Source organism: Centroberyx gerrardi, chromosome 20 (genome assembly GCF_048128805.1).
Source record: "Centroberyx gerrardi isolate f3 chromosome 20, fCenGer3.hap1.cur.20231027, whole genome shotgun sequence".
In the NCBI taxonomy this organism is placed as follows: domain Eukaryota; kingdom Metazoa; phylum Chordata; class Actinopteri; order Beryciformes; family Berycidae; genus Centroberyx; species Centroberyx gerrardi.
In genome coordinates, this window is record NC_136016.1 from 12,076,353 (window position 1) to 12,096,430 (window position 20,078).

General features: G+C 43.0%; 1 protein-coding gene across 1 annotated transcript in view; it reads left to right on the forward strand.

The window, feature by feature from the left end:
- LOC139920130 (vesicle-fusing ATPase-like) overlaps window positions 1-17,231 on the forward strand; it is a 29,022-nt gene extending 11,791 nt beyond the window's left edge. The window contains exons 9-22 of the mRNA XM_071910059.2: window positions 2,038-2,237; window positions 4,383-4,548; window positions 4,716-4,790; window positions 5,441-5,628; window positions 6,669-6,764; window positions 7,250-7,406; window positions 7,515-7,648; window positions 8,132-8,198; window positions 8,443-8,522; window positions 9,735-9,869; window positions 10,377-10,490; window positions 14,678-14,733; window positions 14,982-15,050; window positions 16,412-17,231. Coding sequence (XP_071766160.1) covers window positions 2,038-2,237; window positions 4,383-4,548; window positions 4,716-4,790; window positions 5,441-5,628; window positions 6,669-6,764; window positions 7,250-7,406; window positions 7,515-7,648; window positions 8,132-8,198; window positions 8,443-8,522; window positions 9,735-9,869; window positions 10,377-10,490; window positions 14,678-14,733; window positions 14,982-15,012 — 1,499 coding nt within the window. The 3' untranslated portion in view covers window positions 15,013-15,050; window positions 16,412-17,231. The remainder of the gene's footprint in view (window positions 1-2,037; window positions 2,238-4,382; window positions 4,549-4,715; window positions 4,791-5,440; window positions 5,629-6,668; window positions 6,765-7,249; window positions 7,407-7,514; window positions 7,649-8,131; window positions 8,199-8,442; window positions 8,523-9,734; window positions 9,870-10,376; window positions 10,491-14,677; window positions 14,734-14,981; window positions 15,051-16,411) is intronic.
- The last annotated feature ends 2,847 nt before the right edge of the window (window positions 17,232-20,078 follow it).

The following is a 20,078-nucleotide window of genomic DNA, read 5'->3' on the forward strand; positions in this document are numbered from 1 at the left end:
CGAACAGGCAAGGCAGTGTCCTCCTTGGATGCTTCTCCAGGTTGTCAGCCGTCATCGGATGAGTCAAGACACCGGCATCTCCTGACAGCATGATCCCTACACACACTCATAAATAGCTGTTTGACAGCTCCCAGATTACCATGCTGATTCACTTTGCCAAAGGACAGCAGCTCATTCTAGGAAAAAAAAAAATGTCTATTTAGTGACTCATACACGTAACCCCCCCACCTCCCACATACACACACACACACACACACACACACACACACACACACACACACACACACACACATACTCATACATCAGTACTAATCTTAACTCCTACTTTAACCCCTAACCCTAAAATATTTTTTCCCCTCATGAAGACCAATAAAGAATTCATTTTCTGGTCATCATACTATACTTAATTGTACTTAGAAAACATTTTTTAAATTATTTTTATATCATATATATGTTCTATAACTTCTATAAATTCTATAACTTATTACTTTTCTCTCTTTGTAAAGCACATTGTGATGCTCTCTTATGAAATGCGCTATATATACAAAGTTTGACTTGACTAAGGACTTCTGAACATGGCAAATGATCACATACACATTACTTACATCTGGTAAACACACACACACACACACACACACACACACACACACACACACACACACACACACACACAGCTCAGGGCCTGTGGTGGTGTCCAGCAGTGTGTGAGCTGACCTTTAGCCGGGTGGCTGTGTGCGGGAGTCGGCCTTTGGCTGTGGCCAGCTGGCTGCTGTAATGAGATGGCGAGTCCTGATAGACGAGCCAGCTAAAGGTAAAGCTGTAATTGGCAGGCGTGGGGAGCAGGGAGCACAGGTGCTGACAGAGAGGTCGTGTGCGTGCGTGCATTACAGTATTTGTGTGCGTGCATTATTGTGCATGGGAGCAAAAGTTAGACCAAGGGAGACAGAGTGTCTGTATGTGCGTGGGGGGGCTTTCACTCTCACCCTGTCTCCCCTTTGCTCTCAGAAAGGTGAAGCAGACAGAGGCTTCAGCCCCTCCCCTCCCCACCCCAACACAAGCCCATAACTTCTGCCTGCCTTGCTAGAAGCCGTCCCTTCTTCCCCGCGCCCCCACCTGTCGTCCTGGCTGCTTCTCCTTCAGCAGGCCCAAATGGCAGCTCAGATGGTTATCTGGGGCCTCTCAATTAGTCTGGGCTAAATGTCATTAAGCAGGTGCAATAAGCCATTAAAGGACCCACACTGTATGGACTTGGCGGACTGGAGGGCTCACAGTCTGTCAGTCTCCACACTTGATCTTTATGGAAAAGGAATACGACAAGGAAGTCAGTGCTGCTGTAATGAGAGCTGTTAACTCTATTGACTTTTCTTTGTATGTGGAGAGCGGGACTAACTGTCTAGTTGACGTTAGGATCTTGCCCTGGGCTTCTCTTACAAGTGATCATTTTTCCATTTAAAATAAGTTCATGGTAACAAAGTCAAGTGGTCCTCAACCTTTTTGATGTGGAGGCATACTTGCATAAATCCTGAGGCAAAGCAAGTTATTGATTGCTTAAAAATGACATAAAAATCCTTATAAGTCATATAAAAGGGCCCAAATTGTATTGACTTTGAGGAAAAGAAAAAAGTCACTTAATTTGGTTTCAATGAAGTAAATGACATTGTTTTACATTGATTTTCTTTACATTTCAGCAAAATCTCAAAGCTCACATGACTTCACTGCATGATCCACTATTGCACCATGCCTCACTGGTTAAATACCTACTGACACAGCCTATATTCGACCAATGGACCTTATGTTTTTATTTTATTTATTTTATTGTTAAAAACAAGGAAAAGGGGAAATTGTTTTTTTTACATTTTTAAAATGTGGCCTTTCTCTGTTGGGTCCCTCCATAACAAAGGTACATTGTATGTTTCAATGAGCCCTGGATCCCAGGTTGAAACCCAGGCTCTGTTTGAGTTCCATGCTGAAAAGTTGAACAGCCCTTGCTCAGTTTAAAATCAATTCTTCTCTCCCTGCTTGTGTATCCATCTCCAGGCTGTAAGCATGTGAAGGGAATCCTGCTGTTTGGACCCCCGGGCTGCGGTAAGACCTTGATGGCACGACAGATAGGCAAGATGCTCAAGGCCCGGGAGCCAAAGATTGTCAACGGCCCCGAGATCCTCAACAAGTACGTAGGAGAGTCTGAGGCCAACATCAGGAAACTGTTTGCAGACGCAGAGGACGAGCAGAAGAGGGTGAGACGGAGACACATTTGCATCCGCACATACACATCAGTGAATCCTCTGTACTGTTGCAATGCAATGTTTTCCTCACAAAATTGCCACCACTGCTATTACTTTTGACATAATAAAATAAAAACTGTGATGTTTAATTGCTACAACATACCCTACAACCGAAACGGGGCCAGAATTAGAAGCAAAATCAAAATTCCCAACCACCACAGCGGGTAAAGCAAAATACACACACACACACACACACACACACACACAAACACACACACTGATATTGATAAATGAGTCTGTTTTCATTACGGTGCAGCTTTCAGATACATTACTTATAGTCCTACAACTTTGCTGAACTTTAGCAATTATGTACATATCAGATAAAAAGTCACACAGAGTTTGTTCGGAGCCTGTTCCAGACGAGGTTCAATATTCTCCTATTCTCCCCACGAAACACAGATAAGCATCTCATCTATCCAAACAGAAAAGCTCATTTCTCCAGGAGTGGAGAGATCTGCCCTTTAGCCAGACATAGTTACAATAACTTTGGTAAAGTTCTGTGTGTGTGTCTGTGTGTGTGTGTGTGTGTGTGTGTGTGTGTGTGTGTGTGCGCAGAGAGAGGGGGACAGTTGTGCATTGAGACCCAGCAATGACGGTTGGTTGGGATGGTGGGACACTAGCGTCGAGCCTCACTCTTCACCACCTAATGAGGGGCTGGGTTATCTTTGACCTCCCCTTAGACCCCCTGCACACAAACACACACACACACACACACACACACACACACACACACACACACACACACACACCAGCCAGTGCGTAATAAGGACAGCTCCACACCTGCTTTAAATGCTAGGTCTGAGGACTGACAGGGCCATAGATGGAGGGATAACCCCCCACCCTGCTACTCTCTCACTGTTTCCATCTGTCTCTTGAGGGTGAATACTGTTTTTCAAGCCAGGAGGAAAGAAAAGCAGTGGCAAAATGAAGGAAAACCTTGTCATGATATTATGTATAAAACTGAACAAATTTGAGTTTGAGAATATTTCCATTTCCAGAGCAACTGCTTTTGTCAGTCATAGTAATAGTGGTAGCATCCAGGCATGTAGTAACATGTTGCAAGAAAACTTCTTTTTACTGTAGTTGACAGTTGTCATTGTCTTAAACATTCCATGACCTATGGACCAAGCCAAATTATTGTAAAGGAATTCTCAAAAATGAAAATCATTTCAATTCCTGAAAAATGCACTGTTGGGAGAACTAGTACAAGGTTCCAATGACAGTGTCCCCCACCCATTTCCGCTCTTCCTTCTCTATCCTGCATCATCTGCCAACATGATAACTGAACATGTCAAATACTATCATGTCAAAGCCAAGAGAATAAGTTTCAGATGAATGAACTCTCTGCTCCTTCTCCACCTTTCATCGCGTTTCCCACAGACCTTGAAAATACTTTTAAGGGTTGTGGCTTTGAGAAAAATTATAATAATTCAGTGTTTTTGAAAATGAATGAATGCCATTTTATAGCACCCAAATTCATCAACATGCCTCAGCTCTCTGGACCTGTCTCCGTCCTAGCATCTAACACTTCATATCCTGAGGAAAATCCAATGATGGATATTTGTGTTGATATAGCGGCAGTGTTCAGTTTCAAAATGAATGATTTCACCATGATTTCTTGACTTCACAAGACCATTAGTAAAAACTGCCATGTAAAAAACATCTTACCCCAAAACATGCAAATTTAGAGTCCTTGAATATCACCAAACAAGACCTTGAAAATCATTGAAAAGTCTTTGAATTTGATGTCTGACTGTGGGAAACCTGTTTCATGACTTTACCATATGGCTAGGAGGAAGAACATGGGAAAACCACATACTCTGGATTTTTAAAGTAAAGAGTATAGGAAATACACATTCATTTTGTGGTTTTAAGTTAATAATTTGAATACCACCTCCAGTGCAGAATCAGTCACTTCAGTAAGCACAATAAATGTACAGGGATTTGTCTTGATGAACACTGGCATGGTGAAAGGCAGCAGCACCTCACTTCCAGTGCAAGACATACAGTAGACAGTGCATATCACTTTATATACACATTCACCATTCTATCTTTCCATCACTCATCCATTTTCTTCCTCCCCTCTTTGCTGTACAGCTCGGTGCCAACAGCGGCCTTCACATCATCATCTTTGATGAGATCGACGCCATCTGTAAGCAGCGTGGCAGCATGGCTGGCAGCACAGGAGTCCATGACACCGTGGTCAACCAGCTGCTGTCCAAGATAGACGGAGTGGAGCAGCTCAACAACATCCTGGTCATAGGTACACACACTTTCTCTCCCTCAGTACACACACACAAACACAGAGGCTCTCAATTTGTGGAAGAAGATATCACGGTTGAACATCTGTGCTATGTCTTTCTCATTCATCGTTTTCCTTATCTTTCCCTCCCTACCTCCCCGCTATCTTTCCATCCATCTCTCCCTCAGGAATGACCAACAGGCCTGACCTGATAGACGAGGCCTTGATGAGGCCGGGCAGGCTGGAGGTGAAGATGGAGATTGGTAAGAAGTGAAGCACAGAGAAGGTTACATACCAGTGTTGCCTCCAGACAGTTCCAGAAAGGCCATTGAAATTTATTGTATTTAGAACATTCAACTCTAAACTACTGTTATTTAAAATTGAAAAGGTAGTTCCTCTAAGTGGAGTGGGATGGAAACACTGGTCCACATCCATACCAGTGTAAAGCTGTGGATCAGATCTTTCTCTTTTTACTTTACATGAGTTGGTCATATCAGAAGGAAAAACACCAGATGAAATATAGAAATACACTTAGTTACAGAAGCGGGCTTGTGAATGAAAGGTCATAGTTCAAATCCCTGGTGCTTCTGGGTTAAATCTGGACAGGGCAAGTGAATAAGTAATGCTCTCCTCTTCATCAGAAACTACCATTAAAGTGCCCTTAAGCAATGCACTTAAGCTCCAGCTTCCCTCATGGGGCAGTTCAGTGGCCACCAGTAGAAGACTGTGGTAGTACTGGGCCGTCCCAGCTGTGAGTGTGTGACTGTATGAATGTGAAATGGAGCAGTGCAGAAGCAGCAGACCTTTTTAATATTCAACAGACCTTCCCTGGGTAAATATAGGTTTGAACAAAATGCACAAAAGCTATTTTTGTTAAAGCTTTAAATCCCTTCTTCTCCCTCCCCTCTTTCAGGTCTACCGGACGAGAAGGGCCGTGTTCAGATCCTCAACATCCACACGGCCAAGATGCGTCAGTTCAACCTGCTGGCCGGCGATGTGGACGTGAAGGAGCTGGCCGTGGAGACCAAGAACTACAGCGGCGCCGAGCTGGAGGGCCTGGTCCGGGCCGCCCAGTCCACCGCCATGAACAGACACATCAAGGTCAGAGTCCTCATGGGACGTTCGACACGCTCCTGCTCACATTCACACTCTGTATTTATACATTTATTTCCGACGGCGCATTGTGATTGGACGAGAGGCGTTCTGTGAGTGCTTATAACCATAATATTTAGTTTTTCTCGTTTTTTTTGTACCTTATAACTCAAACGGTATCACTCTCCTTGTGATTTTATTTATTTACTCTGGGGAACTCATCTTTTGTTGGCAGAGGGCCAAAATAACATTATTACATGAAAACCCAAAGCTTGTATCTTTGTTTAATGTTTGATGCTATTGTAAAAATGATATAAATTTTGTTCAAAAGCAATAACAGGAATAGTGGCTTCTGTTGCTGAGTTTAAAGGTGTAGACCACACACTGGGTTGTTTAGTGCCAGTTTAATTAGCCTCCCAAGACTCTGGTCTGGTCTGTAGGCTGGATTAATCCCTGTGCTTGTTAGTGTAGCACTCAGTTTCAGTTGCTGTGTGTGTGTCAGTGTGTGTGTGAGAGAGGCACAGGGAGAGAGGCAGAGAGGATGGATTACAGAGCCCAGGTGTGTATGTGTGTGTGTGCATCTGCTTAAGTGTTTTATCAGGTGTGCAGGCTCAAATCCCCACGCTCAGCTCACTGGGACACACGGATAAGGCGAGGTGCGCGTCTGTTAAGTGTTCTGCCCCCACACACATACACACAGACGCAGTCAGAGCGGCGCATATTGGAGGGTGATGATATGTGACGGACAAGGGCTTTACACATGTCTGATGGCTGTGGCGCTTTCCCTCTCTCCTCTCAGCACCCCTCCTTGCCCTCCCTCCCTCCCTCCCTCTCCCTGACCTTTCTGCTCTGAGGGAGCACATTGTCTCCTGACAGACTGCGCAATCTGTTTGATTTACAATACAGCATGTAACGGATTTCGGTGGCTGGTCATGGAGTTCATTCATGCAATAACTAAAGCTAAAACTGATTATTTGCAGCCTCTCCGTTATACTAAATCAGCTTGTATTATATTTGTGTGTGTGTGTGTGTGTGTGTGTGTGTTGCAGGCCAGTGCCACAGTGGAGGTGGATATGGAGACAGCAGAGAAGCTGCAGGTCCACAGACATGACTTCCTGGCCTCGCTGAATAACGACATCAAACCTGTGAGTCACATTGTTCTCTTTCTCTGTCTCCTTTTCTTCCTGATCAGCCTACAGCACTCAACTTAATATACTGTATGTACATCATTGTAACTGATAACGTTTTACAGGCTATTTGGAGTGCATTGTTAATAATCATGCAGTTGATACTATTCTAGTTCTTGTGTCAAAGTTTTTCCAAGGCTTTTACAGAGACTGAGTTGTCAACATAACCCGCCAGTGGATGTCACATGGGGATGGGGAGTGTGAAGACTCGCATTGACCACACAACACATTTGAAAGCCAAAAATATGCAGTGTCAGAGGTCATTCAGAAGATTTATGCAGGGGAAAGATCCCAAATACAGTGAATGTTTCAAATTCCTAGTTAGTTCAGAGAAAGCACTTCCATGGGCCACGCACGAGTTTGACAGGCAGGGAAACTACTCACACTTCTGTCTCTCTGTCCCTCTCTCTCTATTTCTCTCTCTCTCCCTCTCTCCTCCCCAGGCGTTTGGCACCAACCAAGAGGACTATGCCAGCTACATCATGAATGGCATCATCCGGTGGGGCGACCCGGTGTCTGCAGCCTTGGAGGACGGGGAGCTGCTGGTGCAGCAGACTAAAAACAGCGATCGCACACCGCTGGTCTCTGTGCTGCTGGAAGGTAGGACACACACACACACTCATATGTGACCCTCATCAAGCGAGCGTGCACAAACATGGACAGCTTGGCCAAACATCTGGCTGGTTTGTGATTGTTGGTCTCCCCCAGGTCCTCCTAACAGTGGGAAGACAGCGCTGGCAGCTAAGATCTCTGAAGACTCCCAGTTCCCCTTCATCAAGATCTGCTCCCCTGACAAGATGATCGGACACTCCGAGATCGCCAAATGCCAGGCCATCAAAAAGGTGACACTCACCAGTTAATTAAAAAAAAAACATCCTTTACAGTCAGTCTAGCAAGTATGAAAAATACATGTAATCATTTCAAGTTCTAGAAAAGTCTGGGAATCGTACAAAAAGTCTGTAAAGGTGTGGAAAATGTTTCTCCAGCACTGATACATGTGACATGTATGTATGTATGACAACACATTTTATGTGGTTGTAGACACGCTGTTATTTCTCATGTTGTGAAGAATAATCTCCACTTGACAGTTACATTGCATATGTCATATTGAACACAGACCAATGTATTCAAGAAATTATGGAAGAAATTATAAAAAAAGTGTGAAATTTTGAAATAGAAAATATGCATGTTTACTAGGACTATCATCAGAGAACAATGCTTTTAGTACTTTGTGACTATGCAGAACACCGAGTGTTTAGCATAGGCATTCCCCAAAGTTTTTCTTTGATCCAGACCCGTATTTACGTTTTCTCTGCCTGTGACAGATATTTGAAGATGCCTACAAGTCCCAGCTGAGCTGTGTGGTAGTGGATGACATTGAACGCTTGTTAGGTAAGACCCCAGTTTTCTTTCAGTGAGCCACACGACAAGGAAGCTAAAATCTATCTGTTGGAATCTAGTGCTGTGGTTTGGTTTAAGGTATGCTGAATGTTATACTTACAAGTTTTTTCATTTGAATGGAAATTTAATATGAAAATCTTAATGTGAAACGAGTTGCTTGGTGATGCTAATTGAATTTCAGACAAAATTAATAATAGAATATCATCTTTATCCCACTTGTGTGTCTCGTGTTCAGACTACGTCCCGATTGGCCCTCGTTTCTCTAACCTGGTCCTGCAAGCTCTCCTGGTCCTGCTGAAGAAACCTCCTCCAAAGGTAAACCAAACACACTGTCCTGGTATTCATCACTAGCTATTCCTTTGGTGGCAGAAAGAGGGCAGCAGATCGTATGAATACGCCAATGCAAACTATTCCCAGGAATTGCTGGAGGTCTTCGGCGACTGGCATGTGTGTGTGACTGTGTGTGAGTGTATGGTTATTAGCGAGTGTTTTGGTCCAGGGCCGTTGTGTTCTGAGTGAATGGTGGTGGTAGAGACCCATTTCTCTTAGTTTCTTTGGTTGTAGCCTGTGTGTGTGTGCGTGCGTGCGCGCTTGTGTACGTCCGAGAGACTGTTTTTAACCCAGCTCTGTTGTTGATGGGTTTGTGAATGAGAGTATAGCCTACTATATGGCTGTATGTGCATGAGAAGTGGCGCGGGGCCTGGTGCTGAATGCCTGGCTGCAGCGCTCCTCCGGGGTTGTAAAGCGCTGGGCCCAGCGGGGTGCCCGGGGCCGGGGGAGGCCAGGGGGACACGGAGGAGAATGGGCTCTGTGAGAGAGCCGGGACCTGGCAGCGCCGCCGCCTGTGTGGCACCTCATCTGCATGCAGCGTCACAACCCCCCGCGCCATGGGGGGGCAGCCGGCAGCCATAATCCCCCTCTTTCCTCGCCACTCCTCTGCTTCTCCTCCTCCTCCTCCTTCTTCCTCTTCTTCTCCTTTTCCTCCTCCAGCTCCTTGGCTTAGTGGAGCTACTATTCTTTCGCCTCTTTCCTCTCGGCTTGCCTCCCCTCCGCTCCTCTCCTCTCCTCTCCTCTCCACACCTCACCTAAACATCAAGATGCAGTGGCGAACATATGAACAGTTGTTAATTAGATCAGATTTATAATTTAGCCATTTAGCTGATGCTATTGTCCAGTGTGACTTATGAGTAAAATAGAAAGGATCCACAGCACCCTCTCTGCTCAAACCTCCTACACTTGTATATGCCTGAAGCTCTCAATTACTGTCTCTCTGTTCTGTTCATTGTCAATCAATAGATAAGTAAAAATGGTTAAATCACATGGTGACTCTAAATTGCCCATAGGTATGACTGTGATAATGAGTGATTGTCTATCTGTTTCCGCCCTATGATGGACTGGTGACGTGTCCAGGGTGTATTCCCTGCCTTCTGCCCAATGCATGCTGGGATAGGCTCCAGCCCCCCGTCACCCTGAAAAGGAACACGCGGGTAAAGAACATGAATGAATGAATGTATGCTTCCGCTTCAGGGTCGTAAGCTGCTGATCATCGGCACCACCAGCCGCAAGGACGTCCTCCAGGAAATGGAGATGCTAGATGCCTTCAGCACCACTATCCACATCCCCAACATCTCCAGGGGAGAGCAGCTGGTCGAGGCCCTGGAGGTAATGCACACACACACACACACACACACACACACACTCACATTTTCACCAACACACAGGTATTAACGCAAACATATGGAAGCACACACATGCACACGTATACACTGATTGCATGCAGCCACACTTTGTCCTGAAACAATTGAATACACTTGGTCATACACCAGACCCGCCCTCTCTCTCTCTCTCTCTCTCTCTCTCTCTCTCTCTCTCTCTCTTTCTCTCTCTCTCTCTCTCTCTCTCTCTCTCTCTCTCTCTCTCTCACAAACACACACACACACCTGTCCGAACGTTACGACACGTGCACACTACATGCGTACCTATGAACGGTTTAATTCCAAAATACTATATTTCCATTTCCTAAACACTACCATAGTGTAGCATTCTTACTTACACACATAATTCATGAATGTCTTTCCCAATTTAAATAAGGAATTTGCCTAATTTAACCCCATGCTGAGTTTATTCATCCCTCCAACATGCTCCCCTCTCTCTGCCTGCTCCCCACAGCTGCTGGGCAGTTTCCAGGAGAAAGAGCGGGCCAGCATAGCCAAGGCTGTGAAGGGCCAGAACCTGTGGATCGGCATAAAGAAGTTGCTCATGCTCATTGAAATGGCTGTGCAGGTGAGAGAGAGAAAGAAAAAAGATACAGCTACGGCGGCATTTTTTTAAAACAGGGCTGATGGGCAATGTTGCCAGCAACTAGCAACAAAATGACCCACATCAACAAAAATCTATTCAAATGTGTCCAGGCCATAAGATTTTCCTCCTTGGGTACTGCTGACCTGTGCATCACTGGCTTTATATGATACAAAAGTCAGGCAAACCTGGCTGTAGGACACCATAGTCATCCCATAGACTGTGAATAGTAAGATGGTCTTATCTCTTTGTAAATGGATGTAAGTGGACCTGATCAAAAATGTATGTCCAAAGGATTTACGGTGTTTGAACAGCTTGTGCTTGGTGTCATTTTCTGACCTTTTAAGCAGCATCAAAATTGGATGTATCAGCTGCAGCATAAGCTACACACACACACACACACACACACACACACACACACACACACAGCAGGGTCGGGGTCAATCCATGTTCATTCAGTTCAGGAGGTTGATTTTTAGATTCATCAAAATTCATATATCCTATCTTTTTTTTAAAAAAAACAAATACTATATCATTAAACATTCAATCACAGTTGCACTTCACTTAACTAACCCAGCCGCCTGCCCTTCCTCTTCCTTGACATCTGGTCAGCATTCTCACCAGTCAACAGAATCTGTCTCAGTCACAACAAACTGTCATCAATTAGCCGGAATGAAAAACAGTGTGGCTTTGGCGATGATTTGTCGAGTTGAGGGATCCAGTACATTCATAGTTCACAAACCATTCTCTACATGGTTGGGATCCAATACATTCATAGTTCTCAAACCATTTTCTGCATGGCTCTCCAAGTTGCATTCACATGCTCTGAATCAGAGGGAAGCTACTCATAAGAATATTCTTATACACTCCCATGGCTTGGAATATGTACAATTCAGTACAAATTCAGTAACTTTTATACATTCGGGGGCCAACACATAGGGAAAGCTTAAAAATAGAGACATGCACATAAAAATTATCCAACAGTGGTGACAGAAATATCACAAGACCACCAAGAGTATAACAGCCTCTTGGCTTCTCATCACCATACTAGTTTGCAAATTTTAGTTGTTTTTTTTTAGTTTGCAAGTTTTGTTTTGTTCTTGTTTTTTTTAGAGTAGGCAGTCCACTCACCTTTTTAAGCTTGAAATATAATAGCGATAGGTTTTGTGGTTTGGCCCAGGAGTTGTGCTTGTTGCCCCTGTTGAAATGTGCATGTCAAACTGCCAGCCTCTAACTAACTGCCTTGTCTGCGGCTATTTTTCAGCACGGTTGTTTGGAATACTTTTTCCATTTTTTATTTTAATTTGTCACGGAGCTAGCAGATTTATACCAAGTCCCTGGATTCTTGAGAAGATAAATTAATTGATTGAACAACATTTGTTTTTTTGATGATTGTCATAATTTGATGTATTTCTTTGTTAAAAAAGTGGCAGATTTAACTGATATTGTTGTTGAGGGTCTTTGTTGAAAGGGGGATTGTTGAAGCGGTTATACTGCCATGGAGAAAGAAATGCAGGCGTTGCTTAGTGAAGTTAGCTAAGCTTGATAATGAAGCGCCTGTTTTGTGTGATGTGGCTTTTTGGTCACCAGTAACTCTTCACCGTATCAGTTGGTATCACAGAAAGGCTTGGTAGTTTTGAGATACCAGTAGTTGAGATGACATTTTTACTGCAAGGCTTAGAAGGAGACGTATTTGCTTTGTTGTTCGCCATTTCACCAAATGACTTTTGTGACCAACAAGCTGCTCTTTTTAGAGGTGCTGAACTAACCTCACCCATAGCGGTTGCCCAGTGTTGCCAACTTTGTTCCAAGGAAAATAGCTATTGGATGCTTAAAATGTTGCTGGAAGTCGCCAGATGATGTCATATGCTAATTTGAACATCAGTATATTTGCTGCAGTCCTCTGCTCTCAGCAGAGGGAGGGGCTACGCTGTGTGCAGGAAACACTGTGATCATCAGACAAGAAAGTATCGTAAATGTATGTACATCTGCATCAGGCTCAAACGATGTTGACTGAGCCGGAGGTGTGGCTACGCAAGATTAGGTCATACCTGACAGAGCAGTTGAACATTATATGGGTTAAGTGCCTCTTCTACAAGTGGATGCTGCATTCACAAAAGTTAAAGCTACCAGTAGAATTTAAAAGTTGATGACTTTGGCCCCTTCAGTCCCTTAGTGGTAATGTTTTACATCGCTGTTCTGAAGCCGATCGGTCATTTGTCCCACCCCCCTCTGCAGTCTGCAGTCAGAAGACAAATAGCCTATATATACAGTGAAATATAACGTGAAATTGTCATAATACAAATTGATTAATGGAAGTGGAATAAACTTGTGTAAGAAGTTATTTTACCCATGGCACAAGGCATTCATCAGGAGCCAAATTCATGTCGATCAGTCAGTCAAATGACGCTCTCTCACCTCATACTGAGTGAGGTCAATATTATTTACGTAGGGGCTTTAACTAATAGGGTAAATGTAAATGTAAGTTTTTTCCTGTTGCAAAAGAACATATGCTGAGCCAAATGTTTGAAAGTTGTCTAAAACCTGCCCTTTAGAAAGGTTGGTTGGCTTGTATGCAGACGATAAATATCATGTTTGTATCCAGTTCATGTAATTTCATAAATTTCCATGTAATTTTTCCTTTTTAACTCTACTTCATCTCTGTAATTTAATATTGTTTGCCTACTAATTTTCCATCAAATTGAGGTTTCCTTTTGCTTGAAGTAAAAGTGTCACACCTTTGTTTTGCTTTAACCGTAACAACAAATTAAATAAAAACTAGTTTATATGTTTATTCACCCATATGTTCCCATGTGGCAAGCTTGTAACATGTCTGCTGGTTTTCACTTGTTTAAATTCAGTGAGTAGACTGTTGGACAGTAGAGAGGGAGACAGGAGAGAAACTGTGGTGGGATTCAGTTGTTCTCCAGTGGAGGAACGCATGTGGTTCCAGAGGCGGGGGACTTAACCGCTAGACAATCTCTGGGCATGCTGTGTAGTTTTAGACCTTGACCTTTGTAACCAGAAGGGTTTGGGTCAGATTAGGGTGAATTTCTCACTTAATTGCCTGGGTTTGGCTTGGCTCAGGCACAAACACACTGTTATTTTCAATTTATCATTAGCACATTATTATTAGTTTTTGGCTTTAGTCAGGTTTGGACTCACAAAAAGCTCAACCCGCTGGACTTGGTTCAGGTCCCAAGAGAAATTTTTCAGGCAGGTTCAGGCTCAAATTTCCAGGCCTGAGTCAAGCTCTGACAGTCTGGTTCCGTATGATCCAGAGACGCTTTGGTTTACAGCTGCTTCTCTTTCACTGCACTCAGGACAGGGTAGTACTTTTTCTGTCTGCAGGCCACAGTGGCTACTAGTCAATCCTGAAATTTGGCTGCTACCTGCACCATTGTACCAGCCAGCTAGACCTTTACAGTAGAAAATGACCTCCAAACAATGATTGGTTACTTGACAAAAGTGGCTAGTAGAGTAGACAAACCAGCCACAGCGAAAATTGACCTGAATTTGACTGGTGGCTGGTGTTAATTTGTCCCCCTGACTGTGTGTCTGTGGTATGTTGATGATGTGTATGGCCTGTTTGTTGAGGCTGGATGCTATGTAATTGCTGTGGTATGCACTAATGCAGCCATGTTCAGCACCCCCACCCCGCCATCCCCAGCCCGAAGAAGTATGAACCCGTGTTTGCCGAGACATGCTGCAAACAGCCGCACAGTGCTGGCTACACACACACACACACACACACACACACACACACACACACACACAGAATCTCTCTTCAGTCTCCTCTTTATCTTTTTTCCTCTCATTCCAATGGTTCTGACTGCTCTCATGTCTTAACTCCAATGGCTACAGGCGATTCCAGACATAAGTTATTGCATAGGCTGCCATTAATTTTACTTCCCCACCCCCTCCCCTTCCCTGCAAATCCTGTTTCTACAGACTGAAGCGTGAACTCCAGGACCTGATTGCCACTATTTCAAATTGCAAATTGCTCGGATGTTTAAACACTTTTCCTCTGATTTTCAATGGGAATGCCCTGTAACAGGATTTAACACTCATTTGTTTATTCCAAAGAGGAAATGTGGCTTATTAGAATATTTAAGGTAATATGCATGTATACACAATGCAGTGTATTAAACAAATGTGTCTTTGTCTTTTAGATGGATCCTGACTACAGAGTTACCAAGTTCCTGAGTCTACTGAGAGATGAGGGAGCGTAAGTATTCAACCCTTCTTTCTACCATGACTCCTTTGATCAAGACCGGGTCATCAGTGACGCTCAGCTCCATACACACCCTGCAGCATCACACCATGCACATGTCTATCATTTTAACTTCAAACAAAACTCCATTTGCAGTGCAGTGCATTGCAGGTCTGTAACAGAAAAGGACAAAAGTAGTCAGAAGACTTAAATTTAATGTGCATTGTGTCAAACGATTAATATTCTTTCATCTTTCCCTACAGACTGGGTTCTGATAAGGTTATGTCAATCTAGACTCACAGCGGAGCCACAAGCAGAGGCATCCTCTCACGGTAAGACTGCATCATGCTACACTGTCACATTTCTCTCCTCTCCATTTCCTGTCTGACTTCATTATCCACCACCTCCTACAGAGCCCCGGGGGGCCAGTTGGTGGAAAAACATAAAAGTCAGTGTGGAAATCCGTACTCTCGGCTTTACAATCCACGCTACAGTTTAACAATCTGTGCTCTCAGTTTTGAAAACCGTGAGTTTGTTTTAGTAGTCTGTGCCCTCAAAGTAATTGTTCTTGCACCAAGTGGACATTGATATACGAGCTGCGTCAAGCTAGCCAGAGATAACTAGAATAATACTGGAAGTTAGGCTAGTTAGCCTTCAAAATAAAGGCACAGAATTTGCCACTTTTGAAAAAAGAAACAAATTTTGGTACATAGAACAATAGAAATTCTATTAAAACAGTAGAATAGAAGTGAAAATCTAGCTGTAAAATAGATGCAAAAACAATTATGTTATGGTGCTTTGTGTTCCTTGATGAATGGGTTGGTAACCATATATGTTCACAAATACTTACATCACCAAACTCATATCAGACAACTCCGAGCACTAAGTAATAGAGCTCCTATTCTATAGCCTTTAGGAATAATTGTGCCACTGCTCTTTGTTGAAATGGATTTCTCCAAGATAGTAGGCATGCATCTAAACTCTCTGCTGTGTGTGTTGTTGTTTTGTTGTTGTTTTTTTGTGTTTTTTTTTGTGTTTAACCATCCTCAATTTATGTATCCTTAAATTTACCTGGCCATAAGACATCCTTTCATCAGAGAGTTCAATGCATCATTACATAATCTTTTGCATGTATTTTACAGATAGCTTCATTTCAATTTAATGTAAAGATGATGATGATGATGCCACTGAGTATGTTGTTTTGTGTTACGTACATCCTAATAGTTTTTCTTTTTTCCAAAACAAATCCTACGCTTTCGAACGCCAAATTGCCAAACTTCCGTTATTATCATGGATGTCTCTGGCTGTCTATGGCCTCTGTGCTGCAGGAAAGGTTTTTTAAGGGCACGGATTGCTAAACCGTGGGCATGGGTTACAAAACCGAGGATATGAATTTCCACACTGACTTTTTATTTTCCACCCAGTGGCCCCCCGGCTCCGTAATCACATAAAACAATAAAGAAAAAACACAGTCGGGAGGACGGGCTGCCCAATCTGATGAAAAAACACCAAACTTCAACAACTTCTCAACTTGCAGCGAGAGCTTTGTCGCTCATCGCGGCCCGAGAGACTTATGGTATAGTTAGCACACCGCGCGCCTCAAAATAGGTCGGCTAGACAGGTGCTCTCTCGTGGCAGCGTGTCTCCTTTGCCTGCCTGTCTCTTCTCACTTTTATTTGTCTTCTTTACTCAGTTGCTGAGGAGCGGAAGCCATGAAAGCGGCTGGCAGGAGAAAGCAAGCGAGAGATAGTTTCCATCTCTCTTTACATCCCATCCATCCTCGAAGCTGTCGGTGTGCCTCCCTCTGTACCGCAGGCTTCTGCGGCAGTGCCCAACCAAACAACCTCCTCCTCCTCTTCAGCACTATGTGGACAAGTGTAAAATAAGAGAAATAAGCACTGATTATGGTCTCTGTGTATATTGTAATTTCTGGATCCAGGTGTTGTAATCTACGTATAATGTGCTGCTGCAAGCACTCCATAGGTTTTTATGTATAAAAGCAGAGTTGAGGCAAAAGATGCATTTCCAGGTGGAGATGAAACATGACAGGTAGACGCGCACGCAGGAACATTTATTATAATGCTGTTCGTATGTTTATATATTTGCGTGCACGGATTCTAAATATGATCATTCCATGACTTAAAGATCTACTCACTTTGGTCTTACTATGTTTGTGTGCTTGCCCGTGTTTGACCTTTTATTTTACGGATAAATTAATTGTGTTACTAATAAGAAAAAATGTAGTATCTTGAATAAGTGATCAAATGAATGACCACCAAAATTTTTAGAAGGGAAGCCACCTCACACACCTGCTGTTGAAATTGATTCTGTACAAGGTTGCATTGTTTTCTATGAAGAATATGTGCAGCTCCCTGTTGTGCCTTTGCATGCTGGTGAAAGGGCGTCCTGTGTATTTGCAGAAAGGAGGAGCAGAGGTGTTCATTAGACACTACAGCCACTCATATCATCCCAAGTCCTCCTCTGTACTCGCTTGTGAAGATCTGTCCAGAAAGTATCAAAAAAAAAAAAAAAAAAAGTGCTGATCTGATTCCAGACCAGTTTCCATCTGAATTACCACATAGGATAACACAGGGATTTCCAGAAAGTTTAAACAATCACAGGGAAGTATTTGAAAGTCACTTTAGTCTACTTTTCTGTGATGGAAAACTTACCTGACACTGAATTGTCCTGTTGTGGTAAACCCCACCCATCTGGTACTCCAAGCAGGTTAAAACAAACACTAAGAATTATTTTGACCCAGGTTGATCCGGTACCAGTTTGTGTCTTACGTCGTACTGAAATTCATGTTATGACACCTAATCGACACTAGATCAATGTGTGTTTTTAGAAGCTTTATGCACACCCTGACAGAAGAGGTAAAAATAATGTAGGTGACATGGCGAAGAAGTCCCTGATTCCTTGCCAATCCTACCCATAGCAAATAGGAGCTTATGGAATTTAGTATGGGTTTACCTTTCAATATAAGCATATCCCTGTTACTTTGCGGTTACTGGTGAATCCTCCCTCTGTATTTCTGTGTTGAGCAATCATTGTGCAGCTCAACAGGAAAACATTGTATGCCAAACCTTTACCAAGCAGCTACTGTACCAGCTTGCTATCTGTGTCTGTGTAAATGATCCCTTCTTGGATGCAGATCTGTTGATCCAGTCCTGCAAGGTTCTGAACTCGATACCCAAAGCACAAGGGATGTTGACGTTCTCTTTATATCCGCAGCACCTCTCTCCCAGCATGCCAGCATGCTTTAACACTGCCGATTCTGTCGCCAACAGTACAGTAGGTGGTCTCTGTTTCACATGAATGAACCGACACTGGTGTCAATGTACAGAGTGGATATGTATCTCAAAGTGAGGGTCAACTCAAATTTAGTTCAATCAATTTAGAACATTAGTTAGAAAATTCAAAATTGACATATTTCAGCGTTTAAATAATGAAACTTCAGAAATTGTATTTTCACTGAGTGACCTCTGACGATGATATATGTATTTACCAGCAGCTTTATGTTGTATTCTGTACATTATTTGCAGTGACCATTGCACTTTTTTTGGTCACAGATCTACTATTTGTAATGATGAAGAGTCATGGTTGCTGTTAACTTTTTTCGTTAAACAAATTGCACGTATATTGTTGCAATAAAAGTGGACAAGTGAAAAGTATGTATCCTGTTTCCTTTGTTTTCTGATGAGTGTGAGACTTCAGTCTTGAGCTGCATGCATGGACTTTGAAGGCAAAGCTATACATTCACCTGATCTTGAAGGAAGAGCGTCCATTTGTGTCACACATGGCAATTACATAACTGGTTTCATTACCTCATGTTCATTGTTTAATATTTTAAAAGTGTAAATGATTACATCCTCTAAAATGTAACTATTTTGCAAGCAATTGTCTTAGGATAGTCAAAGCTTCAGTAAAGAGCCTTCGTATCATGCCAGCAATTGTTTTGCTTGAGTAGGTGTCACTTTTCAAAATGGTAAATGTCTTGTTTTGGAATGAAAGTTCATATAGATGGACTGTGTGTGTATGTGACTTAACTATGGATGTGATTAATGTATCTAGGGACGATGGAGACATTTTAATAAGGTTGTATGGAATCATACTATTTATTATGCAAGGAGCACTTTCTATCACAGTTTGGAACACCATAATTTCAGAATTTTAGAAGTGAGCTCATTAGTGCTATGTGCAATGTCTATATTATACATGGGCTGGTAAAGAGTAGGTCTTAGAGAATTGGGCAACTGATGTCCCAGCAACCGCAGTGACTTTCTAAGTACCTCTGTCTAAGAAGCAAAAGCATGAGACAGTCATTTTGTTCTTCAAATATATAATCTTAGTTCAGTCATACAGATATATACATTGTATAATAAATAATATTTATAAAAACATAACATTTCAGATTATAAAATAAAAAGGGAATTATTCACTTTAAAACATTTGTACAAAACTTTGGATATAGCGGGGGTGGGGGGAGCGGGGGTGGGGGGAGCGGGGGTGGGGGGCAGGGGGGCGGGAACAGGAACTGAACACAAAGGTAGGCCCAGGTAGGGAGGGCATTTTAGAAGGTGACGCAGATGCTAAGCTATGTCACAAAGAGAGGAGAGCCTACACACTACTGGGTAACTTGTATTTTTGTTGTTGAATATAATTAATAGGAAGCAGGTGGGACTGTCAGAACATGTTGTGTGGAAACCTCTCCGAGTTTGTTCCGCCATTGTGAAGAGCCAGCCAGCTTGCCATCCATCCATCCATCCATCCATCCATCCATCCATCCATCCATCCATTTTTCCATCCTCCCTCCTCTCTCTCTCTCTCAACCACACACTTCTGTTTGTCACTGGCAGCCGTCATAAGCACACACAAATCACATCTTGCGCACATAAATCATGGCCCGGGCCCAATGAAGTTTCCCAACCTTCTTTCACTTCATGTTCTCAGACGTTCTCAGAATCAGGATTCAGGGACAGGTTCCAGGTTTTTAAGAAGTCGATGTGATTTATCATGAACTGGGGGTGCTTTCTGTCCATCCAAAAAAGCACATATCCGACTGTTTTTCTTAGACATATTAGAGCTATTTGCCTTTGTTAACAATGCTGGTGAGAGTCAGTTGGGCTCACATCCATGTCGTTGAGAAATCATTTTGAGTAAAGTATATAGTAGCTATATTTTGCCTCCAGGATCTCAAAAACCAAAACAGCGAGGCACGTGTTTTGGGGGGTGTATTGACAGGACTACAAGTTCATAAATCAGGCTTCTTAAAAACCTCAACCGTCCTTTTTGAAGGAAATAGGGAGGGAAGGAAAGAAGGATGTGAGAGCCTATTGGAACCCACTCTGCCCTCTGGT